This window comes from Crinia signifera, chromosome 2 (genome assembly GCF_055691185.1).
Source record: "Crinia signifera chromosome 2, ASM5569118v1, whole genome shotgun sequence".
Lineage (NCBI taxonomy): Eukaryota > Metazoa > Chordata > Amphibia > Anura > Myobatrachidae > Crinia > Crinia signifera.
The window spans coordinates 167,063,778-167,090,102 of NC_139218.1; the positions used below are offsets into that span (position 1 = coordinate 167,063,778).

Here is a 26,325-nt window from a genome sequence, read left to right on the forward strand (position 1 = left end):
CCAATATGTGCACCTTAATGGAGCCTAAATGTAGACCCATATCCACATCAGCCTGCAAAAAGCCAACCCGCCAGTGAAACTCTGGCTTTAGTAGAGAGCCGTATCAACCGAGGCATTTGCAGATGAGAACCTGACCATTTTCGCAGGCTATCTAACTGAAAACTCCTCCCTGACTAAGTCCTGAATGGCTTTCGTCTTGTCCAGCAGAACAAAGACTTTATCCCCAGAAAAAGTCACTGGGTAGGTACAGGTAATTCGGAAGCCACCCATGTTGGGACAACAGTTGAGTGGTCCGATAAATGCTGCCAAACAACTGTTACCTGGACCCCGTCTTTATTAGAAGGTCGTCCAGGTATGGGATAATGTTGGTCCCCTGCATACAGAGCAGCAGCATTTTCGCCATTACTTTTGTGAATACCCTCGGTGCCGTGGACAGTCTTAAAGGTAGAGCCTGGAACTGGTAATCGTCCTCCACAAGAGCAAACTTTAGACATGCATGGTGAGTTGGAAGGAAGGTGCACTTTCCCACCGTGGCCTTGGAAATTCAAGCGTCCAATTCCCCTCCAAACAACTATTCCCCTGTAAAGGGAAGGGCCTCCATACTCCTTTTAGATTCTGCATCAGCAACCCAAGTATGCAGCCACAAGGATTAGCATGCTGAAACAACTATAGTGAAGGTAATAGCATTAATGACGCCGAACGCTTTAAAGGTATGAACGCTTTAAAGGTATCACAAAGGATGTGCATTGTGTCCTGAATGGAATGTGTTTAACTAAAGTTTTCATTTCAGCTAGGGACTCACTCGATAGACCCTCTTGAATCTGACCAGCCCATGAGTGAATGGGGTGTGTCATCCAGGATCCTGCAATAACAGGTCTCTGGGAAACACCTGCAGCATTATAAATAGATTTTAAAATGCCCTCAATCTTTTTATCAGCTGGATCCTTTAAGGCAATAGCCCCAGAAACCGGCAGAACCAACAGACGGGAGACATGGGCATCCACTGCTGGCGAGAGTTTCCAAACCCTCCTGCCCTCTGGGGCGAAGGGCAAGGTAGATACTAGACGGAAATCTGGAATTTCTTATCTGGGGAGGCCCAAGCCTTCCTAAAAAGGTAATCCAAATCCTTTGAATCAGTAGAAGGTGACACTAGCCCTTTTCTGCCTAAAGAAAAAAGATTGCTGCATTTTTGTCTCCTCAGCAGGAATATGTAACACATCTCTAACGGCAACTATAAGAGGTTTGAGGCCCCGTGTTGGATAAACCTCTTCCAAAACAGGTAGACCTCCTCGCTTTCCTCCTGCTTCTCCTCTTCAGAGTCAGAGCCGACATCTAAAAGCCCACACTTAGGTGGTGCATTGAAACATGGAGGGAGAAGTAACCTGCCTGTCTGATTTTTTCAGACCCTCCACAGGCACCTGCAATTGCTGAGTCTGGTGTTGTGTGGCAGCTATTTGCTGAGACATCTGCTGCATCATAGCTTTCATTGAACTCAGCCACTGTGGTTTAGTAACTTCACCCCAGAGGCCTCACTATGCTGATATAGCTGCAATGATCACATATGAGAGTGTCAGCAGGGGAGGGTGAAAATCTGCAGTTACATATAGTGCACTTTCTCCCCACAATGATAGGAGACAGTCACATACATGTACACAAACACACACACACACACACACAGATAAAAAACAGGGTGGATAAAAGCTTGCCCCAGCCCCAAGCTGTATAAAGGACCCAGAGGGAAGGAAACCAGCACACTTGCCAAACAGACCCAGCAGGAATGTAATGGCGCTATCAGTGAATGTATACACCGATATACTATGATATAAAGCCCTAAAAGAGCTTTTCAGAGACTCTCCCCCAGTTAACACAGAGCTGCACTCTGCGGAAAAATGGTGCCAAGCCAATGCTGGTCCCGTTCTGAGGTAGCTGTACCCCCTGTAATGGTGCTGGAGCTACTGTGAATTTTTATATTGGCAATTCACTTAAGCTGGTAAAGATATGCCACAAAGCCACCCTTTACCTAATCGCTGCCAGTGTGCACAGGGGGGTTATGGGATCCAACAAAGAGAGTCTGTATGCCTGCCCTGCGAGTATTTGCAGCACTAAACAACCAGGGTCCCCGGCCTTCTACTCACAACTCAGATGTCTTCAGACAAGTAAGGGGTGTGTGGCATACTGCGGGCATGTGCACCATGGCGCGATGTCAGGCGGTACATTAACACTCCCAGAACATGTTCTGGCAGCCGTTATCAGAGCAGCACCGGAAGAGGTCACTGAGCTGTGGGAGGGGGCATAAAGGGGAGCAGCCAGCACACCATTTGAAGTTGTATGTGCACATGCTCCTTTGGACCCCATCTACACCCCATCGTATTAAGTGAATAACCAGAATCCCTTATGGATGACAGAGAAAGTTCCAATATTGTATTCACACTGCAGACCAGCTGTGCAACATTTCTTCTTCAAAATCTTTACCTCCGCCACCTACAGTGACATCTGCAGAAGCTCTTCTTTCCTTACAAATTGAGTGTCCCAAGCCATACTTGAAAAACTGGCTAGCCCATTGCACAGGATTACAGTGCATTAAGACCGGTTGCACACCGGGAGGTGAAATGGCAGCACTCAAGGGACTACTACTGTAGAATTAGACGGCTGCTCCATTACAGAATTATGGCACCACGCCCTTGCCCTAACCCTCCAAAGAATGACAACCATAGTTTTTGTATACACCAGTGAAGCTGCCACCAAGTCTAAGGGAAGGTCCCAAAACTGAAAGTGCTGAGACCGAATCACAAATCTGAGAAGGAATTTTTGACCTTCCTAGACTGGAACTTGCAAATACTGTAAGCAGCATTGATGTACATGGAAACCACAACCCATTCCAAGCTGTAACCAAAGGATCTCAATGATAACATTTTGAAACTGTTGGCCTTATTCTGGTTCACTCTCAGAGGCAAATTCCTTCACAAATGGAAAAAAACATGTGCACTGCGGGGGGCAGATGTAACATGTGCATACAGAATTAGATTTGGGTGAGCTATTTTGTTTCTGTGCAGGAAAAATACTGATTGCTTTATTTATACACTGCAGTATAGATCTCACTTTGAAGAAAAACCCCACCCAAAATCTAATTCTATCTGCACGTTATATCTGCCCCACCTGCAGTGCACATGGTTTTGTTCATTTGAGAAGGAATTTGCCTCTGAGTGTTAACCAGAATAAGGCCCTGTATACCTTAGCCTATATTTTGAGAATTTTCATATTTAAAATGGACCAAAAGAGATGGAAAGCCTCTCCATGTTTATTATTCTATTTATGTGATCTACGAATGTCTGAGGGCACAATACCTGGAGGGGAAATACTGTAGGCACAAAAACATACATAGATTGAATAGTAGCAGAGTCCTGAAGGAGGTGCTTTACACAAAACTTTGCTGTCCGGTAAGGGTCAGATGTACTAAGCTTGAAAAGTGATATAGTGGAGAGTGATAAACCACCAGCCAACCAGCTTCTAACTACCATATCACAGGCTGTGTTTGAAAAATTACAGATAGAAGCTAATTGGTTGGTGGTTTATCACTTTCTATTTTATCGCTTTTCAAGGCTTAGTACAGCTCGCCCATAGTATGTGAAAGAAAGGCTGATCTCACTTTCTCTTAGCGCTTTTACAAAAAAGCCGATGTAACAATGGTAACAATGCAGTTCATGAAGGTTAGAATTAAGGTTAGGGTTGGTCATTAGGGGAGGGTTAGGGTTAGGCTGTGGGAGATGAAGGTTAGGGATAGCAATAAAATACTCACCAGGATCTGTCAGCATTCTGACTGACTGATTCTAACCATTAACATTTTTCCTACAGCCTATGTTGGACCACTGGTACCATGGTATATTGTAGGTCCTCCAGACCGGGCACCAAGGAGTTAAACTTCTTAGAGTGCAGCTAGGATGGCCTCCTTAATACCCTGCCCTGCCCCCAGGCTAATCAGTTTTTTTCTTGGTGCCTCAGGAACAGGCACATTTTTAGGAGTAGTGCAGTTTCAGCCCTGGTTTAAACTTCATTTTTTATTTTATTTCAACCTACAGCCATACCACACTGAATAGGCCCAATCTCATCCGATCTTGGCAGCTAAGCAGTGTTGGGCCTGGTTAGTACTTTTTTGGGAGACCTCATGGGAACACAAGGTGCTGTAGGTTGCCTGCTGCAGGCGCTGTACACAGTGCACTGCAACAGAAGGAAGCATGCTGTGCTGGGTCTCTTGACCTCCATGGCCAGATGCCTCAGCATCTCCACAAGGCATCGGGGGAGCCGCTGCAGCGCCTGGAAGCTTCAGTCAGGTAAGCGGAGTCCCGATGTGGGGCTCCGGCATACCTATAGCGGCGACCACCACTGGCGCAGGAGGCAACGCCGGCGGTCCCGGCATCGGGGTCCCGTTCTTTCTGTCTCCCCTCTAGGCCACCAGGGCTGACCTGTTGCAGGTCCTATATGGGCATATAGCCCTGTTTAGGCTCCGCTCTGGGAGGGGGTTATTTTTTTGAGCAGCCAATAGCTCCACCCCCAGCCCCAGTGCAGGTCCTTTGTTTCAAATATCCTGCCTGGTTGACATCACTCCCGCATCTCTCCTTCCTTCTGGTGCCTGTTTCAAACAGGTGTGCCAGAGTGTTAGTCATACACTGCCTATCCGGCATGCTGCACGGAGGGAGACTTGAAGGAGAGACTGCTGGCGCTGAGTGTCCTGCACTGTCCTGGTGTCAGGTTGCATATCCCCCTTCCTCACCTCATGGTGCTGGTTGTTGGGAGTAGATGCCTATATAGGGGTTAATTTTTACCCTATTTTTTCTCACTAATTGAGGTTATCTGTGTTTTTATTTAGTATACTGTTACTTTACAGTTTATTACTACTGTGGTAGGCTCACAGAAAAAGATAACAGAGACACTTATGTTTGTGTCTCTTCCAATTAGTGTAGTGCCTGTCATTACCCACTGTCCTAATTAAGGCTGTGTGTGATTTTTGTCTCCACAACCCTGTAGACAGTTCCCTTCAGGGGCTTTCTGCCACAGGGCTCCCATCTTCTCCCTCTCTCCTCTTATTCTCCCAAACCTACAGCCATACCACACTGGATATACCTAATTTCATCTGATCTTGGCAGCTGAGCAGTGTGGGGCCTGGTTAGTACTTGAGTGGGAGACCACATGTGCACACCAGGTGCTGTGGGTTAGGCATTATAGCAGAGGAGTGTAGAGATGCCTGTCACAGCTAGGGTGACCAACTCATCCCATTAATCTGGGACACATATTAAGTACACAGGTTCTGTGGCAGTTTAAAACCAGGTGAAATGGAGTCTTGAGGTGTGGCAGTTTAAAACCAGGTGAAAGCCAGCCACAGAACCTGTGTAATTAATATGTGTCCCTGATTAAAGGGATGAGTTGGTCACCCTAGTCACAGCCTATGTCATGCACAGCTACCTCACCTCATGGTGATTAGTGTGACAGAGAGAGAGCGATAGAGGAAGGTTACTACTACCCAATACCAACACTGTACTAGTGTCGGGGTACATGTCCCCTACCTCACCTCATGGTATGTGGTAGCTGGGAACAGAGTGTTAGTTTCACTTTGTTTTCCAGACACTATCTAGGATTACTGCTCTAGAATGTGTTTTATTGCTTAAGATCAGAGGATCCGCGGGACGCGCATCCGATCGATATCATCCGATTATCAATAGAAATCGGTCGACTTTTCGTCTAAAAAAAATAAAATCATTTTTATTACTTCTGACACTTTTGGTATATATTGGCTGCCAGTTTATACTGCATGTCAATTTTAGGTGTTTCATTGTATTATACACATTCCATGTTAAGTACCTCTGTTTACCTAAACAGCAGCTACTTCTGTGGTGGGCTCACAGTGCAGTAGTTTTAACTATTTATTCCATATAGATAGTTATCCTTTTCAGTGTCTTGTTGCCCCACTATTCACTTACTTAGTAAGTGTGTGCGTGCGTTTTCTCGGTGTGAGTGTACATATCGGCCCTCTTGTTCTACAAGGGTCACTATGTCTTCTAAAGGCCCCATCCCCCCCAAAGGGTAGGGGCACTTAGGGGCTGCATATTTATACCTGTACAGAGTGCCAGGTTTTTTACCTGTGCAGTACAGGATTACACAGGCATGTGTGACAGCTGCTCTGTGGCTCTACTGCCGCTTGGTACTGTAAAAGGTTCAGCTGAGCCAAAGTGGAGCTGCTTCACAGCTGTCACACAAAGCCGAACCCCCTCAGGGAAAAAACGGCATGAATTCATGGCTTATCCTGGTATGTGCAGGATTTAGTGCAGGTTTCTGCATCCATGCAACGATCTGAGCTAATCTGCTAAATCCTTAGCTTCTGCTCACTTGCCAAATTTTGCAGTCTGACGACTCGCAATCTGAAGAAATTTCTGATGCAAAGTAGAAATCCTCTAAGTAAGACACTGAAAGATGTCCTTGACCAGCGTGGCATGCGTTAGTATGGGCTGCTAGGGATGTCCTTACCTAAGCCAGACCATCAGCCTACAGCACAGCCTCCTTTATTCAAAGGAAGGACCTGTCCGTTTTCACGTCTCCACAGCTAGGAAAGCTCTTTAGGGAGACCTGGGCACATCCTACCAAGAACTTTCTCTTGACTAGGTGTTTTTCCTTTTAACCTTGTGAGGAAGGAAAAGAAAAGGTTGGAAAACTTATGCCCATATTGCACGTCTGGTTAAGTCCCTTAAGGAACCTACGGATAGATTTATGGAATTGTTCCAATTTTCTATCTATGCAAATTCAGGAGCAGTTATATACCCTGCATTTGCTTCTGCATGAGTTTCATTGGCCTTTTCTTTTGACATACTGTACCTTGTCTGAAGAGCTAAGATCCGGAACAAAATGTTTAGATCTTATAGTCCTCGTGGACAGTAGTCGTGTGGCCAATACCTAAATAGGACAGCTTCCAAAAACTGCCTTATTACCATCAGCGGTCCCACAGCCTAGGATGAGGTAATTTCACTAGACTGGGCAGGCCCCAGAGCAGAAGTACAAAATATCTGCCTGACTGGGTTTGTTCTCATCAGGGGGCTTAACAGCAAACCGCATAGGACACATCGATCAACAGAATCTACTCTTCTGTTTTCAAAGGGTACATTCCAAGGCAATTCTTTTCAACAAGTCTGCCTGTAGACATTGACAGGGCTACTGCTCTCCGCAGGGCCGTTCGCTCCCTCTTCACAGCGGGGGTTGTAATCTCGGTCCCTTTACATCAACAGGGCACCAGGTTCTATTACACCCTGTTCCTGGTATTGGCCTCCTTGGATGTGCAGGATGCATACCTGCATATCACCATTCGTGAGGACCATCGCAAGTTCCTCAGATGCACTGTTCAGAGAAATCTCCTCCAGTTCCGAGTCTTGCCTTTTTGGTCACTTCATCACAATTTGTGTGATCACTAGCCCCTTTGTGACTGCAAGGGATTTGAATCCTGACATAACTGGACGATATTCTCCAATGGCAAACTCTCAGGCCAGTGTCCAGGAACATGTCAATTTGACAGTAACAATTTTACAGGGATACAGATGGTTCATCAACTGGCGTAAGTCCAGCATGATTCCCTCCCAGCACATGATTCTCCTGGGTACCCTTCTGGATACCTCGTCGCAACAGGTTTTCCTCCCCAGGACAACATAGAGTCTGTTCAGGACTTAGTGCGGATGTTCCTAGATCTAAGGACAGTCTCCATTCACCTTGCATGCACCTTCCCTCCATTCAGAGGTATTTCACCAGTTGGTGGTGCGGTGGGTTTAGCCTCAGATCGACCTGTTGGTCTCACGGCAAAACCACAAGGTTCTTTGTTACGAGCACCCACAAGAGACCCGGTGCATTTCTAATAGGCGCACTGGCGGTTCTGTGGCCGTTGCAAACGGTGTATCTCTTTCCTCCGATTGCCCTGCTTCAGAGGGTTCTTCAAAAGATTCAGGTGGAAAGGGTAATAGCCATTCTGGTTGCACCCAACTGGCCAAAGCGAGCGTGGTTCACAGATCTCAAGGATTTCTCCAGCGCACCCCCGTGGTGTCTACCTCTACGGCCAGACTTACACACGTAAGGCCCCTGTCTTCATCCAGACCTTCCCCGTCTGAATTTGATGGCATGGCGGTTGAGCGGCCGGTCTTAAAGGCTAGAGTTTTTTCAGACCGAGTTATTCATACTATGATTTCTGCTCGTAAACAGTCTACAGTTAGAGTTTACCACAGGGTGTGGCGGACTTATTTTGCGTGGTGTTTAACGCGTCATTTGCCTCCTAGGCAATATACTTTGCCAAAGTTATTGACTTTTTTACAAGAGGGACTGGATACAGTATTGCATCTGGCATCCTTAAAGGTCCAGGTATCCGCCTTGTCTGTTTTATTTCAAAAGAGGATTGCTCAGTCTTCTGCGGGTGTTTTACACTTGCAGCCTCCTTATGTTTCCCCAGTTCACCCTTGGGATTTGACAATTGTTCTCAAGGCTTTACAGAAGGCTCCGTATGAGCCTTTAGCTGAGGCCACTTTGCATTGCTTGACGTGGAAGACTGTTTTTCTCCTGGCCATCGCTTCGGCTCTGAGGGTTTCTGACCTAGGTGCTTTATCAGTTAAGACACATTTTCTAGTTATCCACAAAGACCGGGTAGTACTCCGTACTCGTTTGGACTAACTTCCTAAAGTGGTATCCAGTTTCAACTTGAACCAGGAGATTGTTGTCCCGTCTTTTTTGCCTTCTAATTCTTCTTCCGAGGATTCGGAATTAGTTACTTTAGATGTTGTGTGTGCATTACGCCTTTATGTTCGGAGAACCAAGGCTCTCAGAAAAACGTATTCTTTGTTTATTCTTTATGATGGGCGTAAGAGAGGCTGGCCAGCCTCTAAACAGTCCATTGCAAGAAGGATCAGAAAGGCCATTCATCAAGCCTATCTTTTCTCGTGTAAGGCAGTTCCGGTCTCTGTTAGAGCCCATTCTACTCGCTCGGTAGCAGCATCCTGGGCGGCGAGCCGGGGAGCTTCTGCTGAGCAGATTTGCAGAGCAGCTACCTGGTCTTCTGTACATATGTTTATCCGTATTTACAGGTTTGACTCCTTCGCCACTGCTGATGCAGCATTTGGTAGAGGAGTCCTCAGTGCAGTTAAGGAGCGTTCCCACCCTTGAGGGACTGCTTTAGGACGTCCCATGGTACCAGTGGTCCACCATAGGCTGAAGGAAAAAACAGGAATTTTGGTCTTACCTGTTAACTCTGTTTTTCTGAAGCCATGGTGGATCACTGGGCGCCCACCCTTCGCTCTTATATACTGTGTTTGAGTGTATCTCTGTCTTGTTTCGTCAAGACTCTGGTGTTGGGGGGGTGTGTGTGTGTGTGTGTGTGTGTGGGTCGGCTTTGCCTTTTACTGTTCCTTGGGCTTTGGTAGTAAGTAAACTGATTAGCCTGGGGGCAGGGTATTAAGGAGACCATCCCAGCTGCACTCTAAGAAGTTTAACTCCTTGGTGCCCGGTCCGGAGGACCTACAATATCCCATGGTACCAGTGATCCACCATGGCTTCAGAAAAACAGAATTAACAGGTAAGACCAAAATTCCTGTTTTCTTACCCAAACCATTTAACCAGCTTAATCAATTGCATTGACCAAAAATAAAATCCACTAGGAACTTTCCAGACAAACACCAAGCTAATGGAATTTTAAAAGGCTTCCTTTTTGCTAAATTCTCTTACTTGCAAATAACAATATAAAAGCCATCAAACCTTGAAATTTGTTCTGGATATGTATTGGTTAACAGAAAGAAAAATAATCTGTTTTATCATCTGTCTGTATATATAAAAAGAATAATACCAATAAAATTAGTCCATGTAGTATCCTCAGCACATATGCTTTCATTTATCACGGTCAACAGCCAGTCAAACAACCTGCAAAACAGGAAATACTAGTCATTAGATAATCTTTGGTAAATCTTTGGTAAAATAATAAGATTATCTTGTCTGCCTTCTATTTTTATCTATTAGGATTCTAATATACACTGCTCAAAAAAATAAAGGGAACACTAACATAACACATCCTAGATCTGGATGAATGAAATATTCTTATTAAATACTTTGTTCTTTACATAGTTGAATGTGCTGACAACAAAATCACACAAAAATCATCAATGGAAATCAAATTTATTAACCCATGGAGGTCTGGATTTGGAGTCACACTCAAAATTAAAGAGGAAAAACACACTACATGCTGATCCAACTTTGATGTAATATCCTTAAAACAAGTCAAAATGAGGCTCAGTAATATGTGTGGCCTCCTGGTGCCTGTATGACCTCCCTACAATGGCTGGGCATGCTCCTGATGAGGTGGCAAATGGTCTCCTGAGGGATTTCCTCCCAGACCTGGACTAAAGCATCCGCCAACTCCTGGACAGTCTGTGGTGCATGGAGGATGGAGCGAGACATGAGGTCCCATATGTGCTCAATTGGATTCAGATCTGGGGAACGGGCAGGCCAGTCGTCTTGCAGGAACTGCTGACACACTCCAGCCACATGAGGTCTAGCATTGTCTTGCATTAGGAGGAACCCAGGGCCAACCGCACCAGCATATGGTCTCACAAGGGGTTTGAGGATCTAATCTCGGTACCTAATATCAGGCTACCTCTGGCGAGCACATGGAGGGCTGTGCGGCCCCCCAAAGAAATGCCACCCCACACCACCACTGCCAAACCGGTCATGCTGGAATATGTTGCAGGCAGCAGAATCCTCCTTGGCATCTCCAGACTCTGTCACATGTGCTCAGTGTGAACCTGCTGTCATCTGTGAAGAGCCCAGGGCACCAGTGGCGAATTTGCCAATCTTGGTGTTCTCTGGCAAATGCCAAACGTCCTGCACGGTGTTGGGCTGTAAGCACAACCCCCACCTGTGGACGTCGGGCCCTCAGACACATGCACATTTGTGGCCTGCTGGAGGTCATGTTGCAGGGCTCTAGCAGTGCTCCTCCTGTTCCTCCTTGCACAAAGGTGGAGGTAGCTGTCCTGCTGCTGGGTTGTTGCTCTCCTACGGCCTCCTTCACGTCTCCTGATGTACTGGCCTGTCTCCAGGTAGTGCATCCATGCTCTGGTCACTACACTGATAGACACAGCAATTCTTCTTGCCACAGCTCGCATTGATGTGCCATCTTGGATATGCTGCACTACCTCAGCCACTTGTGTGGGTCGTAGACTCCGTCTCATGCTACTACTAGAGTGAAAGCACCACCAGCTTTCAAAAGTGACCAAAACATCTGTGGTCACCAACTGCAGAACAACTCCTTTATTGGGGGTGTCCTGTTGATTGCCTATAATTTCCACATGGCAAAACGCAGTAGGCACTATTACCCCTTCTCCACACCAGTGATTGGATCTCCTTTGAAAATTGGGACACCTGAACCAGGACTTGTGGATATTATTTCACACGAGGAATAGTACCAAAAATTTAGACACTAATCAGCTGACACCCCTCCAGAAGGCAACAGCCATACAGCACACTGGCACAAGATCATATCAGGAATCGGGAGTGTTTTTTTATTTGTCCAGTATTTACCTCAGCTCATCTGCTGTGGTAGTTATCAAGTCCAATATAGGAACAGAGACCCTCCTATGGAGAACTGAGGAGTAACTCTCTCAACCCAGCAATTAGCCTTTTTAAACCTATTTTTTTATCATCAATATTTTTTGTATTATTTATTAATAAACGTTTATGTATTTTAATGCTATACACGCTGTGTGACAATATTTAGTCAATCCTCGCAGGTTTTTCTTTCTTGCTTATTTTTAATACTCATGCGAATATCTGTCATGTGACAGGTGAATGTCTGCTTCGTAGGCATTAGGCTGCATCTACCCATAGCAGTGCAGCAAGTCCGGTTTAGCGGGACCCACTGCGCTGCAAAAAGCCTGCACACAGGCTCCTTATGTGTCTGTGTACACATATGCAGTGACGTCACCAGATCCTACCTCAGTATGCTGCGGCTGAACCAGATGGCAGGATGACTGCATTTCAGTGTGAACAGATACATCTCAATGTAACTGTTCACTGACACTGCAGAAGCCCTTTCTTCACCCAGGGCCCGCCCTGGGTGAAGAAAGAAGGAATTTAAGAAAATATTTTTAAACCTGTGTTTTTGTTTTAATATTTCCTTTACAGGGGGCTATAGGTGCCAGTGTGCCTTTAATGCCCCATATGCTGGTACCTGTGGTTCTCCCAAGTACCAGCATGTGGGGCAGGCTTGCCGGGACCTGTAGTCCTACTGTAAAGAACAATATTTTAGTTTAAAAGCAGCTATCAACCCCGCATCCACCGCCCTGGGTTGCGGGGGATAGCCCCGGGCTTCAGTCCAGGCCTGGGGTGCCCTGGAGAGGGGGTACCCCTTTATTTGGGGGGGGGGGCTCACCTCCCAAAAAACTCCTGACCTGGGCTGACTAGTTGGGGGTGGGTAATGCTTTGGCCATGGGACCCTGTCAAGCGTGTCCCCTTGCTATGGCATTATGCCTGGTGCTGGTCCCCAAAATACGGGGGACCCCCAATCACTTTGACCAGCTAGGCAATGTGAGATTATTTGGAAGGAGAGGAATCCCACTTATATATCTGTAGCTATAAGTGAATAAAAAGTAGCAATGTGCTTAGAGACTTGGAAGAGTTTATTAACGTGATCCCAAGATACCGCTAGGAGGATATCAAGGAGGTAACTGCAACCTCCTTCATTCATCAGATGTTTAAAAACTGGGGCATTAGACTTAAATATCTGCTCAGAGTCCTTGATTGCAAAAGAAGACCAAATTGCCTTGATTAGCCTCCACTGCAAGATAGACGAGGTCTCAACATCAGAGGTAATTGAGACACTATACTCATTTGAATAAGTCGAAACCAGACAGTGGCATAGAGCTGTCCTGTCTGGTAGATTTGTGCTTAGGTGGGCGGTTCTAATCTAGCATCTGCTGGAGAGATAAAACAATTGCTCCAGACTCTGCACTTGACTGAATGCATCCATAATGATTCTGCAGTATTATTATTATTATTTACAGTTTCTTATATAGCGCAGCAGATTCCGTTGCGCTTTACAATAGTAGACAGTGATAAAACAAACTGGGTAACAACAGACAGACTTGGAGGTAGGAGGGCCCTGCTGCAAGCTTACAATCTATAGGGATATAGGAAGGAAACATAAGGACAGGCACCAGTTATAGCATAGCAGTCCCACCAAGTTACAAGTCCAGAAGGGAAGCTATATAATACCTAAGTGCCTCAGAGGGTTATGCGTGTAGAACTTAAATACGATAAGCTTGCCTGAAGAGGTGAGTTTTCAGGGAACACTTGAAAGTTTTGAGACTAGTGGAGAGTCTTATTGTGCGTGGAAGGGCATTCCCTAGGATGGGAGCAACCCGATGAAAGTCCTGTAATAGGGAGACATAGAGCCTGTGCTTCCCTCTGCTGAGTTTCGGTGGCAAGCAATGCAGAAAACAGCAGCTTACAATCTCTATGAAGGAGCAGAGAGAGGAAAAGTAAGCCCCGTGGTGGGATACCCACCATGGGATGGGGCTAACTGGGAAAGCCACTTTTGTCACTGACCCCAGGGCATTGGCTGCCACCATGTAGTGCCCTGTTGCCAATATTATGCCCTGATGGTCTAGTGAGGCTGTGGAGACAAGCAACCCCCCCCCACCCTTCCCCACTGCCAGTATAGAAAATGGTCACCCTCTCCAGTGGTGACAGCCATGATACATGTGGATTCCTGCTACTTGCTTCCCACCGCAGCTGCGGCTTTTGTGGTGTGTGCTGAGGAGCCAGGCTGAGGCCACTGACCCCATCACCAGTGCTGCGGCCTCTGCCTTCTCAATAGAAATAAAAACAGAATTAAAATAAAATTGAGAACTAAAGTTTTGAGGCTGCTTACACGCAGCACATGCTCATTGCAAGATCCCCAAAAAAACAGGATCCCTAGGCTGGAGTACAGATGAAATGGAGATGGGTTGCTGGAAGAAGAAGCTCCAGCTCAGCTACTTATACCCAGTGTTGAAGTCTCTGACTCCTGTGGATGACCAGAGAGATAGAACATCTGCAAATCACTCTAAAGGCCCATACATACTTGACGATTTTCACCTGAAAATCGGTGAAAACAGCAGTTTTGAGCGATTTTCCGCTGAAAATCGCCTAGTGTGTATGCCTCCCAGATTGCAGACTAGCGATGATGCGCGCTCCCGCATCATCGCTGTCAAAGCCTCTAATCTGCTGGTTTTACCAGCATGCCAGAGATGATGGCTGATTTATTCAGGCATCATCTCTGTGTGTGTACGCCGGGCTAAAGATTAGCCACTTTGAGCCTGCGTACCGCCCCGCCGCCTCCCCCTGCTCCCTCCCCCCTCCCCCAGTACACACCTGTATTCCGGGCGGCTACAGTACCCCTCCTAATGCCCGCAATTTCGTCTGGCTGCTGGGCACCCCTCCGCCGGCAGGTCCTCCCGTTCTTCCACGGTCATGTCCGCCTGGCTACCCCCGCAGCAGCTTCCAGGGTCCCCAGCCGCTGCCTCCTCATATGTTAAAAAAAAAGGAAGTTGTTAAAACTTTTATAAAATGAGACCACTGCCACCAATGTGAGATTGCCCACAAGTGTATATATATATATATATATATATATATATATATATATATATATATATATATATATATATATATATATATTATATAATATATATCTATATATATATATATTATCTATGAATAATATATATATATATATATGTGTGTGTATATATATTATATATATACACTTGTGGGCAGTTTTAAAAATGTTTTAACAACTTTTTTTTTTTAACATATGAGGAGGCAGCGGCTGGGGACCCTGGAAGCTGGTGCAGGGGCAGCCAGGCGCACATGTCAGGTGGGCGTGTGGCCGGAAGGACCTGCGGGCGGAGGGGTGCCCAGCAGCCTGACGAAATTGCGGCCATTCGGAGGGGTACTGTAGCCGGAATTTAGGTGCATGCTGGGGGAGGGGGGAGGGAGCAGGGGGAGGCGGCACGTGGGCTGAAAGTGGCTAATCTTTCAGCCCGTGCTGCGTACACACATAATCCAATAGACCAGCGGGTACTTGTGTAGTTTCACGGCGCCACTAAATCGCATGCGATATCACATGCAATATCGCATGCGATTTAATACCTGTTCATATCCCCACTATCCGCTGCGGCGTGGAGTTGATTTTACATAGTGTGGCAAGCGCAGCGAGACACCGAGCCCGAAGCGTGGCGAGCGCCGCAAGGGGACACGGAATGTGATATCAGGTGTCGCCGTCAAACGACACAAGTACCATAATCCGTGTCCACTCGCCACGCTTCGGGCTCAGTGGCTCGCTGCGCTCGCCACACTATATAAATTCGACTCCACGCCGTAGTGGATAGTCGGGAAATAAAGAGGTATTAAATTGCGTTTGATATCGCATGCAAAATCGCATTTCTCCAAATATACTCCGCCCAGCGATCAATTCTGAATCAGGCCCCAAAAACAGAAATGCACTGAAATAAATTGGCCCCTGCTCCCACCCTTGGAATTCAAACCCCGCCCATTATGTAAATAGCCTTTTACATGAAAGATTTTCAGCAAAGTCTTCCACCTCCTGAACATCTCTTGCTCTTTGGGGAAAATAGATCAGTGTGTACGCACTATTTTGGTGACAGATATATCTATCAAAGATTTTGGCAAAGTCTTTTGAAATGAAAATCTTCAAGTGTGTATGGGCCTTAAGATTTCACATGATGGTTCAAATCTCGCCATAGCCACCATCACAACAAGCTGCACTGCTAGTGTGGAATGTTGTGATTCAATGGCAGTTGATTTCCCAATGCCTACACCCACTATTGCAAAACCATGCTGCACTGCAGGTGGGACAAATGTAACCTGTGCAGAGAGATTTGGGTATGGTGTGTTTAAAAAGAAATCTAAATTACAGTGAAAATATAAAACAGGTAGTACAGGTTGAGTATCCCCTATCCGAAATGCTCGGGACCACGAGCATTCCGGATAGGGGAATTTTCCGGTTTTTGGAATAAATTTTTGTAGCTATACTTACCTGTCCCCTGATGGTGTCCGGTGGTCCCTCGGCGTCCGCGCAATCCCCGGGCGTCCACAGCAGGCCTCTGGCATCTTCTCCTGGTCTCCAGCGGTCCCAGGAATGCATTGCGCGAGTGTGCACGCGCACCGGTGACGTCACCGGCGCGCGCGCACACTCGCGCAATGCATTCCAGGGACCGCTGGAGACCCTGGAGAAGATGCTGGAGGCCTGCTGTGGATGCCCTGGGACTTGGTAAGTATGAAAAGAGGGTTAGGGGGGTTAAAAAAAATAATAATAATTTTCGAATGATTCCAAAAACCACGGTTTTTGGAATAATTCGGATAGGGGATGCACGGATAGGGGATACTCAACCTGTATTTACCCTGCACAGAAGAAAAAGAACTGACCTAAATCTGAACGTTACATTTGCCCCACCTGCAGGGCACAGTGTTTTGCTCATTTTGAGAACAAATTTGCCCTGCTATCAGGTCTGATAGCAAAAATGAGCAAAACCATGTGTAGCCCAATGTGCAAAAAGGCTTTGAAAGGACTTAATTGTGCACTTGCAATCCTCATTCATGATCAAAAGAGCAGAGCAGGACATAAGAGGATGAACCATATTGTGTGCCCCTAATTTAGCTCTAACTCACCTGGCATAGACTGTCTTGGCCAGACAATCCCTTCTTGTGTAACACTCTGCTTTCTTGCATGGCTTCTTAAATACTTGCTGCTTCCCAGCTGTAATAGTTCGGACAAGTATCCTGTCCAGAAGATGGTCAGCAGGTATATTTAGCATATTTGAAGCAGAAACTATGAATTCTGATACAGATCAGAAAGAAGAAAATAACTATATAAGTAACAGCAAAATACATAAAATGACTGTATGGGTTGATCAAATGCATTCAAAATAAATCAGTTCTAAAAGGATATTATGGACAAATGTTGCTTTTACTTATTTACTTTATTTACTATTATCATTTGCTCTTATTTCGGGATGTGGAAAGTGTTTGAATATGACAGAAGAACCTTAATAACATCTGATAATTTAACTAATGATCAAATATTCTAGCAATAACAATAAAGATAGTGTGTAGAATCTTCTCCATGTCTACCAAGACAATACTGTGGATGTTATTAATGCTGCTTTCCCACTGCAGACCCGTTTTAGTTTACAGGTAATCTTAAATGGTATTTAGCATTCCCACTGCAGCAGATTACAGTTTCAAATGCCATTTAAGTACCATTCCCATTGCAGGTAAAACGTTTTAGCTCTTCAAAACGTTTAGTGCCTGTGACAATGGGTCAGGCCTGTCTTTCCTTGTTGATAGAGATATATATATATATATATATATATATATATGTCTATATATATATATATATATATATATATATATATATATATATATATATATATATATATATATATATATATATATATATATATAGATAGATAGATAGATAGATAGATAGATATATATCTATCAACAAGGATAGACAGGCAGCTTGGAGGGGGTAGAGGGGGGAAGCTGTCCCCGGGTGCTGTGGGGGTAGAGGGGGGAAGCTGTCCCCATGTGCTGCGGGAGGAGGGGGGTCCCTGCTGCTGCTGCTGCTGAGGGGAGAGGGGGTACCTGTCAGCCTGACACGGCGCTGCCGCTGCTGTATCTCCCCCCCGGCGGACGGTCCTTGCGGCGTATGTACAGTCAGTGTCGGCGGTCCCTCTGGCGCAGGGGAAATAAGTACTATTTCCCCTGCGCCAGAGGGACCGCCGACACTGACTGTACATCCGCCGCAAGAACCGGCCGCCGGGGGGGAGATACAGCAGCGGCAGCGGCCGCCGGGGGGGAGATACAGCAGCGGCAGCCGGGGGGGAGATACAGCAGCGGCAGCGCCGTGTCAGGCTGACAGGTACCCCCTCTCCCCTCAGCAGCAGCAGGGACCCCCCTCCTCCCGCAGCACCTGGGCACATCTTGCCCAGCGCTGCACGCTGTGGACCCGCTGCGGGTGCCTGCACCCGCAGCGGGACCATGTACACCGCCATTTACACGGGACCCGTGTAAAAGGTGTAAAAGGGGTATAACAGGACGGGGGCGAGGGGGAGGGGGGGGGCGGGGGGCAGCGGGGCGTACCGCCGGGCTGAAAGTGGTTAATCTTTCAGCCCGGCAGCGTACACACACGGAGATGATTGCTGAAAAAAATCAGCAATCATCTCTACCGTTTAAAGATGCATTCCCATTGCATCTTAAACGGTAGATTACCGTGCAAAACCCTGCTCTGAAAACGGGTTGAAATACCGTTTAACTTTAAACGGTATTTCAACTCTGGCGCTTTCCCACTGCAGCCTTAAACGGTATTTTGCCCTCAAAAATCGGCAAAATACCGTTTTAAGGCTGCAGAGGGAAAGGGGCATAAGTGTATACCTTCCAAGGCATGCTCCAAAACTGCACACAGGCCTAGCTAGCAGCAGGAGGACAGGTTACTTACCAGTTTAACACTTTTGTACTCCGAAGCCCTGTCCTGGCCCAAAGCCCAAACTCTCCCTCCAATACAAAATCACCATTGCCTATGGCTGCAAGTACTGTTCTTTAGTGTAGTCCCAAAAACCTGAGTGGGTGCTTCCGAAAGTTTACTTTCTTTAAGACATGAGAATCGGCTAGCTCCATTAGAAGTGCAGAGCAGGAAATAATTTCTTTATCTATCTCCCGAAACTAGTGAAAAGTCTTTTACTCTATTTCTGATCATCTAAATGCTTACTTATACTGTATATACTTTTTATTATGGGCCTGAAAATAATTTGAGTCATAGCAATACTGGATCTCTGGATTCTATAGTCATTGTTCTCCATATAGAAATATAGTAGGAAAAAATCCTAAAAATAAATAATTGCGCTACCTGGAGTCTGTTGTCAGACACTTCAATTCACGGCGGGGGATATTCTGGTGGTGACATCACCTCCTAGTTACTGGATCGGGGTTGGTGGATGAATTTTCTTCCTGTGCTTCTCCCAACCAACTAACCAACGCAGTTTCCATCAGCGAGATGCATTAAGCTGATGCGAAACACGTTGGTTGACTGGGAGAAGAAAAATACACACACCCCCCCCCAACCACCGATCTGGTAACTAGGAGGCGCAGGTGTTGTCACCAGAAGATCTCCGTGGACTTCAGGAAAATTCCACGCCCATGAATCAAAGTGTCTGACATCAGATTCCATGTAACAGATTCCCTTAACTGGTGCTCACCACAAACAAACGAGGGACTGTAAACATTGAATTCCACTTTTTATAACTTATTTACTTTTATATTTTAATACTTTTTATTTTTCTTATTCTGATCATTTTATTTATTCATCTTTTTCCATCTTTACCCCCAACTGTGACTCTCTGATACTACACCCTCCCCCATTCGCTTCTATTACCTATTATTTATTTACAGTTTCTTATATAGCGCAGCAGATTCCGTTGCGCTTTACAATAGAACACAATTGCTTGGTTTTTCTGCTGATTTTCAGTCAATGTTCTCCCTGTTTTATTTCCTGGAAAATGACCCTGCTTCCAGCACTTTGACGCAGTGCTGACGCTAACTTGAAGAGCCATACCGTTGGAAGCATTGTTCACATGAACAGGCAGCCAATCATGGCTCAGTGCTTCATAGCTCCGTTCACTCGCATCATCTGATGTCAGACGCCTACAACCAGAGCCTTCATGTTGGCAGCAGGAGCAGTGATCGGGGAAGACATTTCCTGAGAAGGACCGGAGAGTGCTGCAGCTGGTGGGAAGCAAAGAGCTGAACAATGCACCCTACTGCAGCCTCTCCCAATATACCAATAGGCAGTCCTGGCTATACCTTTGAAAAGAGGCTTTTCTCAAAAGTTTAAAATATGTATTCTCGATTTATGTATCACCACATGGATACATCTATGTGGAGCCATCAGCTTATTCAACAATGCTTTCTATTAAGCAGCAATAATTTTAAGAGCTAACTAATCAACCCATATCAATCCAATCTATCTCTCCAACTACCAAAATGTATACCTCATCCCCCTTTACTTCCAAACTAACTGAGCGAATCGTTTAATTGCCTATAAGCCATCTTTTCTTTAAACTCCATCCTTGATGCTCAGTCAACAGGCTTTCACCCACAACATTTGTTTAAGACTGCACTCATAATAGATACTATCTATTTACAGTAATAGTATGCAAGATTCTGCATACTGTAAAAAAAAAATGTATAGCTTTTTTTGAATTTACAGTGCACAAAAACAAAAAGTGCTTAGATTATATGCATAGAATTCTCAATATAGTCTAAATATATTTTAATTCTCTATTGCTGTACTGTAGTTCTCAAACTGTGGGTCCCGACTGTGAAGTTATCAGACTCACCGTAAGACTGTAATTATTATATTTTAATAGGTGTAGTGATTAATGTACTTTTTTAGTCCGTCTGTACCCTCTTATTCTCCATAGATGTTTCTATCCCCCAAATCTGTGTGTATTTCCAGAACCATAGTATTAGACTGTATGTTGCCCAAATATGGTCGGACAGGAAATACCCAGGAAAGAATTCACCAAAATGTTATGTCCAATTACCATACTATTGTTCCTGCTATCACAGGAGGGTGATAGCTGAGGGACAATCTTCACAGGGGGTGATCAGCACATAACGCAATCAGAGGGTTATTGTTCGTTGTATTGACACTCCTGTGCATATCTCTGGACTCTAGTAGACTCTTTGGGGCCTGACCCAGCAGGGGGGGGGCAGCAGCAGTAGCTGGGAGGGGGATATACCTGACTCTTGAATCCACCAACCAAGATCCACTGCAAGCCCACTTTTGGCTTGTGCACCGTGGGAATTTAGAAGGTTTTAAAATGACTTGTACACATGCCAGCTCCTTGTTAGTCGCAATCTGGGCTCAGGGGTCCTACCCTCCACTGGATCTTGTGGAACACATCGTTTGCCCGGGAAGGGGGCATCCTACCAAGCTCTGGTGTGGAGCGTCTGTGTTGTGTGGATTTACACAGGTTTCGGCTATCACTGCTGCGTGGAAGTGCAAGTGATAGTTTTGCCATTTTGGAACTGCTGCTACAAGGACTGCCATTTGGACTGCTACCCGATAACGTTTATATGCTACATTTGCCTCTTGTTCCTGTGTTTGTCTACGTGTGTGTGTGCTGTGATAAAAATAAACCATATTTTGGTTTGATCTGCTCGGAGTCTGAGTGATTGAAGAACCCGGATCTTCACATTTGGCGGCAGCGACAGTGGGATCATTCAGACACCAACCATCGAGCATAGAAAGCACAGAGAACAGAGCATCAGACCATATGTAAGGAAACAGACAATGCACTAAGGTGAAGTTCAGCAAGTGAGCAGGTGTCATTCCTGTGAAAAGGTAAAATGTTTCCAAGGAAAGAAAATCGATGCCTCAAGACCCCTGGAGCAGAGGAGCTCAGGGATGGAGGTTCTTCAGTGTATCGGCAGGCTGGGAAGCCGGATCTGTTATTTATTGTCAGAAAAATGCAGTATATCTGGGAGTACTGGGAAGAAGCTCAGCAGATGATCAGCGGGTGGAGAGTATCCAGCATACAGGACAAGTTGTGTTACCTGGGGGATGCATTCCTGCACTGTAAAGGTGAGGCCACCTCGTGGAATCTGCTGGGGGAGCCAGAGTTTGTAGAATTTACAGAGGAAGTGATTGCTACAGTTACCCAGATGCTACAAAGAGGACAATATTCTGAGGCTGAAGGACAAGTCCAGAATAAATTGATGCCCCAGATAGAACCAGAGGAAAGGTCCAGAAAGGGGCTACTGCAATCTGGGCAGACAACCGAGGGGTCTGCCACAGAATTATTTGTTACCACAAGAGAAGGGTCGTTGTCAGGAGGGCCCCTAACCGCCCTTGAAGAAATGAGTATGGAGGAGCTGATAGCAGAATGTCAGCTGCGAGGTATACCCATCCGATCCTGCACTCGCGGGGAAATCCTTCAGCAGATCCTTCAAGATCAGGGAGATCCTACAAATGCATTTGCTGATTATCGGGCATGGATCCTCCATTTTGGTGCTCAGTTGAGTGTGTGGGAACAATTGGAGTGTCTGGAGGAGTGCTTCGTGGTGGCAGAGGAAGAGGCGATTGATCGCGGGCTCTTGGATACCCCAGCATGGCAAGATCAGTGTCGCAGGGGGCGTGATGAAAGGCACCGTTTGCAACTGCTTCTCCCCCATCCTAGGGAGGAAGCTGCTCAGTGTTCTCTGCAGGGGGAGGTTATCCCCAAAGTGAAGGAAGTGGGGCCTCTGAGCCAGGCACCCCGGGAGGAGCTGCACTACAGCTTCCCTTTTGCTGAGATGGAAGATGAAGAGCTATTATCCTGCTGCCAGGGGATCTATGAGGACTGCGTCCAAGAGGAGATCACCGTGGTTAGAGGAGTATTCGCCAACATCCAGGCCACAAGAATACCAGTCACAGATGACGTCTTGTTTCAGGCTGCCCAGCATATTCATCTGGGGAAGGAGGTTATCCAGGAGGAGGAGGTGTGCGCAGAAGTGGCTGCAGGTGAGCAACTAGCTTTTAAGGGAATAGAGCTGATACGGCCTGTCCTGCAGCCACCAGCGGAATTGTTCCTGATGGAGGGTCCCTCCTCCGCCCTGGACATTGAGACCAAATGCGGTACTGAAATTTGCCATGCCACTAGTTTGGGTTGGAGGGAGGAAGGATGTGACAGAGTGGCGGAAGTGCCAGGGCCAGAGCCCCTATATTGGCCTGCTGTTTGGCAGCTGTTCCTTGTGCAAGAGGGGGAGGTGGAAAGTGCTCCCTGCCCCATTATGCCAGAGGCAAAAGTATTAGTACACCCTATAGGTGTGCCCAGTGTAAAAGGTTACAATGTTGCAGAGAGGGGGTACCCAGCATCTGAAGAAGAGGAATTGCTAAATCCCTTGTTAGTTCAAATGTATAACTTAGATTGTGATATTGCCCTTGCTGGTTCTGCAAACCAGCCGCCTTTTACAAGATGGGTTTGGTATGATGTCACTCTGTGGGACTCAGGTGGTACATCCAAACCCCAGATTCTCTGCTCTACATCCCACTACTCCAGGTTGTTATTGGTTCCTGAACAACTTGGTACAGGGACTAAAATAGTAGGGGAAGGAATGTGAAGTTATCAGACTCACCGTAAGACTGTAAATATTATATTTTAATAGGTGTAGTGATTAATGTACTTTTTTAGTCCGTCTGTACCCTCTTATTCTCCATAGATGTTTCTATCCCCCAAATCTGTGTGTATTTCCAGAACCATAGTATTAGACTGTATGTTGCCCAAATATGGTCAGACAGGAAATACCCACCAAAATGTTATGTCCAATTACCATACTATTGTTCCTGCTATCACAGGAGGGTGATAGCTGAGGGACAATCTTCGCAGGGGGTGATCAGCACATAACGCAATCAGAGGGTTATTGTTCGTTGTATTGACACTCCTGTGCATATCTCTGGACTCTAGTAGACTCTTTGGGGCCTGACCCAGCAGGGGGGGGCAGCAGCAGTAGCTGGGAGGGGGATATACCTGACTCTTGAATCCACCAATCAAGATCCACTGCAAGCCCACTTTTGGTTTGTGCACCGTGGGAATTTAGAAGGTTTTAAAATGACTTGTGAGTCGCAATCCGGGCTCAGGGGTCCTACCCTCCACTGGATCTTGTGGAACACATCGTTTGCCCGGGAAGGGGGCATCCTACCAAGCTCTGGTGTGGAGCGTCTGTGTTGTGTGGATTTACACAGGTTTCGGCTATCACTGCTGTGTGGAAGTGCAAGTGATAGTTTTGCCATTTTGGAACTGCTGCTACAAGGACTACCATTTTGGACTGCTACCCGATAATGTTTATATGCTACATTTGCCTCTTGTTCCTGTGTTTGTCTACGTGTGTGTGCTGTGATAAAAATAAACCATATTTTGGTTTGATCTGCTCGGTGTCTGAGTGATTGAAGAACCCGTATCTTCACACCGACCATCTCAGCTTGGTTGCTGACCATCGCTAGTGACTCCTCTGATCGATCAGCCAGTGACCCAAGGAGTCAGACTCCTTGGATCACTGGCTGAGAGATCAGATGAGTTATCAGGCAGCTCTGCCCCCACCCCAGTGCTCTGCCTCTTCTGTCCTTCCAGAAGCCGCTGCTGCCACCATTGCTACCAGCAGGCTGCACGCCTGGATCCCTCATCTACATGCAGATATCTGCAAGATGCACATGGTTTGCAGTGAGGGTACTCCCAGATCCAGGAGCTTCTGAGCTATAAGAAACTTACAGATAAAAAAACGGTCAGATTGCAATAAGCAGGACTTTGAGGCTGTGAAGAACCTCTTGTATGTAAGTGCAGAATGGGGCGGGCATCTGCGGCCACCAAGAGGGGCAGTTCTGGAAAGCAGCAGGAAGAGCATGAGAGGGAGCCATTCTGCAAGAACCCCTGCTCTATTGTATGCCGGAATGTCACAATTGCAGCAGCACCAAGGGCTGGCAAAGATAGCAATAGTGAATATATACTTTAATAAGCAGTCAGAAGACGTTTCAAAGCGTAATGCGGTTACAATAACAGGAACCCCTCCTTCTACTCTGTAGGGGGTCACTAAAAAAATGAGACCCCCACAAACAGATGGCCTACTTCACATTTTGCTGCAAACAGTCCAGCAATGTCTCTGTCACCAGTCAATCATTCATCACATCTGGCAATAAATATTACATTGGGTCCACTGCATCCGAGGTCCAATGCATAAACATTACTCAGAGAGGAAACAGGGTGCTACCTGTGATCTATCTGGCCTATTCCTTACTAAGCTTGTTTTTTAATCAGGGACTGTAAGAGCACAGAGCAAGAGGGTACTAAAGGGCAAAGTACAATTATTGTTTAAGTCTCAAATAATCTAGAATTTGCAGAAAATGCTTTTACCTTTAGCATCATTTAACACTTCACATGTTTGGCTTTCATCAAACGAATCAGAGAAATGGATATTTCCAATATGCAAAAGACCTGACAAAACCTTAAAATATAAAGAAAACAAAATCAAACATTTTAATCCAGATTATATAAGTATAAGAGCAATGTATTTTTTTGGTATTTACCCGTGACATCTCTGATTTAACCTCTTACCATTAGGGTTATTAATGATATATAACCCTTTCCTCAATTTGAATTTAAAAAGTGTCAAGGATAGGTCGAATAAAAAGCTGAGAATCCTTATCATAAAGACAACCAGTAAGGGAGAGTTTGAAGTGTCCTCCAGAGTATACAATTACCAGAACTAATTTTGTGGCCAAAAAATTGTTATCTGGCTATCCAATTCCTCCCAAAAATATTACCCATTTTTGGTTGAAAACACATGGGTTTCAGAATAAGTTCCCAGACCCATGTGTTTTAATTAGAGAACCATGCTCTAAGACCTGGTTATAGGGGATTTTGTTTCGTATACCTAAGGAACAGGAAAAAATCTCTGAAAAGAGCCCATTTATGGGGTTAACTGGATCTGAGGCTCTATTATCGGCTGTAATTTACCACAGCTAATTGGATAGAGATTTGTCTGGTAAGTACCAAAAAATCTTGTTTTAATCTTTCCTTCTTCTGGAGAAAACTTCTTACCATGGAGATGTACAGCCTCTACAGCAGGGTGCGTTCAGTCCTATCTGAACTTTGGAAGGCAGACTCACTGCAAGATTGCAATCAGTATCTCTCATTCTGTACACACAGAGAGATTTGCAGTCATTTGCTAAACAATCTGACTAGATTGTGACTGCATGCACTGATTTAGTTAGCAAGAGATATTTAATCTCTCGGAGCATACACACGGAGAGATCTGTGCTTACTTTCTAAGCAATCTAGTCAGATTGCTTAAGGGGTGTACACACGGAGCAAATTTGTGCTATTTTCTAAGCAATCTGACTAGATTGCTTAGAAAGTAAGCACAGATCTCTCTGTGTGTATGCTCTGAGAGATTAAATATCTCTTTCTAACAAAGTCAGTGCATGCAGTCACAATCTAGACAAATTGCTTAGGAAATGATTGCAAATCTGTCTGTGTGTACAGAACGAGAGATACTGATCGCAATCTCTCATTCTGAACCAACCCTTCCTTTTTTTGCTTTAGCAAAATTGCTTAGCAAAATGTCTTAGCACAAATCTCTGCGTGTGTATGTGCTCTCCATGGGAGGTCTTGACACCAGAAAAATTGCTTAGCAAAATTGCTTAGCACAGATCTCTACGTGTGTATGCTC

General features: G+C 45.7%; 1 protein-coding gene, 1 non-coding gene and 1 pseudogene across 5 annotated transcripts in view; 2 read left to right on the top strand and 1 right to left on the bottom strand.

Annotated features, from left to right (window-relative positions):
- Positions 1-26,325, bottom strand: part of MYO19 (myosin XIX) — a 198,245-nt gene that overhangs the window by 121,293 nt on the left and 50,627 nt on the right. For all 4 annotated transcript variants that reach the window (XR_014470392.1, XM_083173175.1, XM_083173177.1 and 1 more), the window contains exons 10-12: positions 25,008-25,098; positions 16,729-16,897; positions 9,854-9,927 (exon numbers count right to left, since the gene is read on the bottom strand). Coding sequence is in view for 3 of the 4 variants with exons in the window: in XM_083173175.1 (XP_083029301.1) it covers positions 9,854-9,927; positions 16,729-16,897; positions 25,008-25,098 (334 nt within the window). In the remaining variant the exon portion in view is untranslated. The remainder of the gene's footprint in view (positions 1-9,853; positions 9,928-16,728; positions 16,898-25,007; positions 25,099-26,325) is intronic.
- On the top strand, positions 4,069-4,187 carry LOC146061099 (5S ribosomal RNA). The gene has a single exon (XR_014470648.1). It is a non-coding gene; the product is annotated as a 5S ribosomal RNA (ribosomal RNA).
- LOC146061886 (5S ribosomal RNA) lies at positions 5,091-5,209 on the top strand (annotated as a pseudogene).